This window comes from Sphaeroforma arctica, assembly GCF_001186125.1.
Source record: "Sphaeroforma arctica JP610 unplaced genomic scaffold supercont1.1644, whole genome shotgun sequence".
Lineage (NCBI taxonomy): Eukaryota > Ichthyosporea > Ichthyophonida > Sphaeroforma > Sphaeroforma arctica.
The window spans coordinates 2,292-7,291 of record NW_014038914.1 but is presented as its reverse complement, the minus strand read 5'-3'; the positions used below and the strand labels follow the sequence as shown (position 1 = coordinate 7,291).

The following is a 5,000-nucleotide window of genomic DNA, read 5'->3' as shown; positions in this document are numbered from 1 at the left end:
GCCGCTCTCTTTAGATTTAAACAGAGCATATGGACTACCATATCCAGAGTGTACATTTTCCAGCTTATTAAATTTGACTGGTATTAAGTGAGCATATAAAAACCAACTGACAGAAAGCATATGGACTACTCTTTCTAGAGTGAGCATTTTCCAGCTTATTAAACTTGACTGGTATAGAGTGGGCATACAGAAACCAACTGACAGAAAGCATATGGACTACCCTTTCCAGAGTGAGCATTCTCCAGCTTATTAAACTTGACTAGTATAGAGTGAGCATACAGAAACCAACCGACGTCGAGTTGGCCGCATCACGCCCTCATTTGAGACGGTAACTATTGAGTATCGCCCTGATGAGCTCAGGGTTGGTATAAATACAAAGCATAGGCAACACTACGACATGCTTACGCGTTAAGCATATGCAACGTGCACTTAACCAAGCACATTCAACGCGTCCCATTCGTTCTCGTGCTGAGGACATACCGACGTGTGCCTCCAGATGTATTCCTCGGCTGTGTACTGGCGCACATTGAAGTTGATATCATATCGATGTGGCAGCGTGCCCTTCCTCTCCATCTCCTTGCTCATCTCCTCAACTGTGCCATACCATGGAGTCCCCGCGAGTTTTTGGGCACTGATCAGGAGATACTGCACAAGCACGGATGGAGATATTCGAGTTGATGAGGGCGTAGGGAAGGTATGTACGAGCATAACACAGTATTCATATAAATTGATATATCCTATCTGCTTGATAGAAAAAGTGAAACAACGTATAGCCTTAACAATCACATTATAAGGACACATTTTGAAGCTACAATAGGATTGCTCGCATTGCTTGAAGGGCGAACCATCACGACTTTGTATAGTGTTAACGACAAGTGCAGTATATATATATATATATATATGTAAATATATTGTCTATCTGCTAATGATTCATTGATACACGATATAATATATATATATATATAACATAGATAACATATAGAGCATAATGTATAACATAACAAATATATATATAACATATAGAGCATAATATATAACATACATATATATATATGTAAGATTCGGTTCATCGCTCAGTGGTTGATGTTCCAGCACAACGTTGAGCATAACGCACAGTATATTGCATATAACCATCACAGTGTACCTTTTTGCAGGCTGAATATTTATCAAACGCATTTATCATAGGGTCGTATATAGGCACACATGTCATTTTCTGATCGCAGAGTGTTTGCTTCCATCAATCTTGCGACTATATGTAATCGAAACTATGGACGAACGAGGACAGGTATTCTTTCATATATCTATGCATCTATAACAACACCCATATATATGGGAAGAGTTGGCTCAAGAATTCGTATCTTTTACGTCTTCTTTAAAAACAAATCGCAGCACATAAAAGAGGGAGACACGATGCACATTCCATTCGCAGAAAGTATATACGGATATGTGCTCAGACAAACACACATACATTTAAACATATACATCCATATAAAAATGTAATAGATTTAAACAGATACATGAATTAAACCATGTACATACATACAAACTTGTACATACATTTAAACATGTACATACATTTAAACAGATACATACATTTAAACATGTACATACATTTAAACATGTACATAAATTCCAACAGATACATACATTTTAAACATATACATACATTCAAACATGTACATCCATTTGAACATACACATACATACAAACATGTATATACATTTAAAAATATACAATGATAAACCAAGCTCTCACATACAAATGCGGTCTCCTCGTCATAGGGTGGCAATTTTTCCAATACTTTCCTGTCCGGCTTTAGAGTCTTTACGTGCTCTCCTAGAGCAAGTGAGTTTTGCCGCGGCATAAGTGGCAGTTGTTTGGGATTGCCAGTGTTGTGTGGTGTTTCCACAAACACCTCAGGTACGGGAGCTGGAAAGGGAGGAGGTGAGTATGAATATGAGGAACGTCAAACAACTGAAACCCAGTTGTTGTGCTGTAGGGGGTAGTTGTACGTGCCCAATCACGCGTATCCGTCCATCAACTCAGAATAATTAATTTGGAAGCATATTGTAAAACTGTCATGTGCGTAAAAAGGATGGATGAACCAATAATGTACATGCCACCACACCGTATCCGTGATTTGCGCATAGCCTCAAATAACTACAGGTACGTATAGGTACATGTACTTTACACGTGTCACGCCCATATGATACATACATACACGCCCATATATTACATACTTAAAATATAAAAACAACTATCCTTTACTAACACAGTACGTTTGTGTGGTATTCATACTACAGTAGAAAGTACAGCTACACTACATTCACAGACTCGTGCATTCCACATCTACTACAGGAGCAATCCCACGCCATACCTTCACAGCACCACAGGTATATACACGCATATCTATCCAAGTGTACACATTCTAACCCATTTGACCACACCATGCAGATTCCACTTAAACCAAACACATTCGAGCACGCTATACCCAAACCATACACACTCAAAACACTTGAAACAAAACCCTACATTCAAACACACCTGGCGTATCAGTACTAGGCGAACTCTGGCTATACGGCAGCCCATTCTTACCCAAACCCAAACCCAAACCCTCGATCCCCTCAATATTCTTCAGGTCCTCATACACCTCCAGACGCGTCGGCCCCGTTAACCCGACCGACGGCACCACCGCCGCCGCACGTGCTACGTCCTCCACCAGGCCAGCACGCGCTATCTGTTCATCCGTCGCAGGCATACCAGCCACTCTATTCCACACCCGGGCCGTGTACTCTGCACTGTTGTGTATTCCAGCGACGTTGTCGGCGGTGGGGGTGGGCGTGCGGGTGAGGGTGTGGGGGGTTGCGGCGGCCGTGTTTCCGGCCGTTGCCATGGCAACCCTGCTCGCCGCACTCGATGGCGCTTGCGAGGTGTGAGTGGCACTCTGCACACCCGATGACTGCACCGTGTTAGGGACAGTGTGGCTTTGGCTGGGACCGAACACACTCGACGATTGAATTGTGTTTCTAGTACCGTTGGTATTGTTGTTGACGGTGGTGTGGTTTGGAGCAGACATGGCACCCTGTGGTCTAACAACAGCTCTAGCGGTCGCATTGGAATTCAGATCCGAATTCACACTCCTATGCATAGGCGCATGCGAGCTCATAAGCGTAGTGGCACCCCCTGATGCCCGAGTTGCGGTGTCTCTTGCAGGATCCGCATCTATAACCACCCGCTCAGTCGTGATCGGCCTCTGAGGCGCACCATTGTGTATGCTACTGGCATCTCTCTGTGGTGCTGTGGCATTAGAAAGGGTGTACCTCGCCTGTGCAGCTGCATTCCCATGAGTCTGGGTGACGGTATTCGGCCACATATTCGTATCTGTGGTTGCAGGCGGATTTGCGGGAATGATGCTATTCATGGGTGGGCCTGTGGTACCGCCAGTAGAACTGTTGTAGTAGATACTGCCGTGTAAGCTGGTGATACTACTTGAGTTCGTGTTTGATTTCATAGCAGGTGGCCGTGTGTGCTCCACACGAGACTTGTAGGGCTGAGCGTCGCGTCTGGCCTGACTCTGCGTGCCCACCGGTCTCTCTAGTATCACAGGCCTGGGTGGCTCGCCCAAAATGGCTCTACCTAAACCATGCGTATCTGTCCTGTAATCTAACGGAGCCCTGATCGATCCAAGCACCCGAGGATGTGGTGCAGGCGGAGGCGCTTGATTGGACCGTACCATATTTCCGTTAATCGCATTCCCACTACCTGCAATCCCCCCCTGCGAAGTGTTCGGCTGACGCGGTTTCGGAGAAATGCCTTTCCCGATCAGTTTAGGCTTATTCATGCTTTCGGGTAGGTTAGCACTTTTGGATTGTATGGACCTATGTAGAGGCATACCCTCATAGTGTGTAGAAGACGTGGTCAGGTGTGTCTGATGTGGCATCGTAGCAGTTGAGCTAGAGGTGTTTAGCGACATCCTTGAGTCGTTGGATGTGCCGTTACTGCCTGAATGAGTTACACCGGTGTTCCCTGACAACACGTTCCTGTTGGAGTTGTTTACGTTCCCATCGTGGCGCGTGTCTAACTGTTGTATCATATTAGTTGGTGTACTACCCATCTGCGGGTGTGCTGTATACTTTGACCAGCCACTATTGATCGGCTGTGCAATGTGTTGGGTGGGTTGTATAGTCCTATCCACAGTATTCATATATCCCGGTTGAGACGTTGTCTGCTGTTGTATCATACCTGTCGGTGTAGTGCCATTCGGTGTGAACGCTGAGTTCCCTGATATAACGTTTCTGGCTGAATGTGTCCCGTTACTAGCTGAATGTGTTACATCATTAGCTAGTCGATGAATCCTATTCGGATTGTTTGGGTGCAATGTATGTGATGATGTCCTATGGTGCACCGTATCATTTGATTTACTGTTTGTCGGCATATTTCTCGAACCATTTGACATGCTTTTAACTGCTGGCAAGGTCCCAGTACCATTTGTATAGTTGATTGCAGGCCGCGTGCCCATGTTTACTGGTTGTGCACCGTTATTCACTGGCTGAGTAGCGCTACCGGCTTTTTGTACACCAGTATTCGCTGGTCGAGTATCGCTATTGGCTAGTAAAGCACCAGTACTAGTATTATTCACCGGCTGTGTGCCGGTGAGGGATGATTGAGTACCATCATTTGCCGTGTTAGCATGCTTACCATACCCACCGAGTGTCGGTTCCTGTTGTGACAACTGAGGGGTTGATGTGTTATACCTCGGCGTCATGGTAGACTCCTTTGATATCATGTTTTCCGCTGGTCTTGTACCCAAATTGTTTGTGTGTCCAGACATACTGATGTTATTGTTTCCATTAGCTCTACGCGACAATTGTACACTGGTGTTGGTCGGAGACCCAATTCGCTTTATCTCTTCCCATGTAGCATTGTTGACATCTACCTCGTAGGGAGGAGTCTCAACCATGATGCTATGTTATATGTATTTTATGTTTATATATATATGT

The 5,000-nt window shown here is 44.9% G+C and overlaps 1 protein-coding gene across 1 annotated transcript in view; it reads right to left on the bottom strand.

Annotated features, from left to right (window-relative positions):
* SARC_11354 (hypothetical protein) overlaps positions 1-4,960 on the bottom strand; it is a gene marked incomplete at both ends in the record, with an annotated part of 9,919 nt that extends 4,959 nt beyond the window's left edge. The window contains 3 exons of the mRNA XM_014294563.1: positions 481-645; positions 1,760-1,929; positions 2,545-4,960. Of these exons, the coding sequence (XP_014150038.1) occupies positions 481-645; positions 1,760-1,929; positions 2,545-4,960 (2,751 nt within the window). The remainder of the gene's footprint in view (positions 1-480; positions 646-1,759; positions 1,930-2,544) is intronic.
* Between the last annotated feature and the right edge of the window lie 40 nt (positions 4,961-5,000).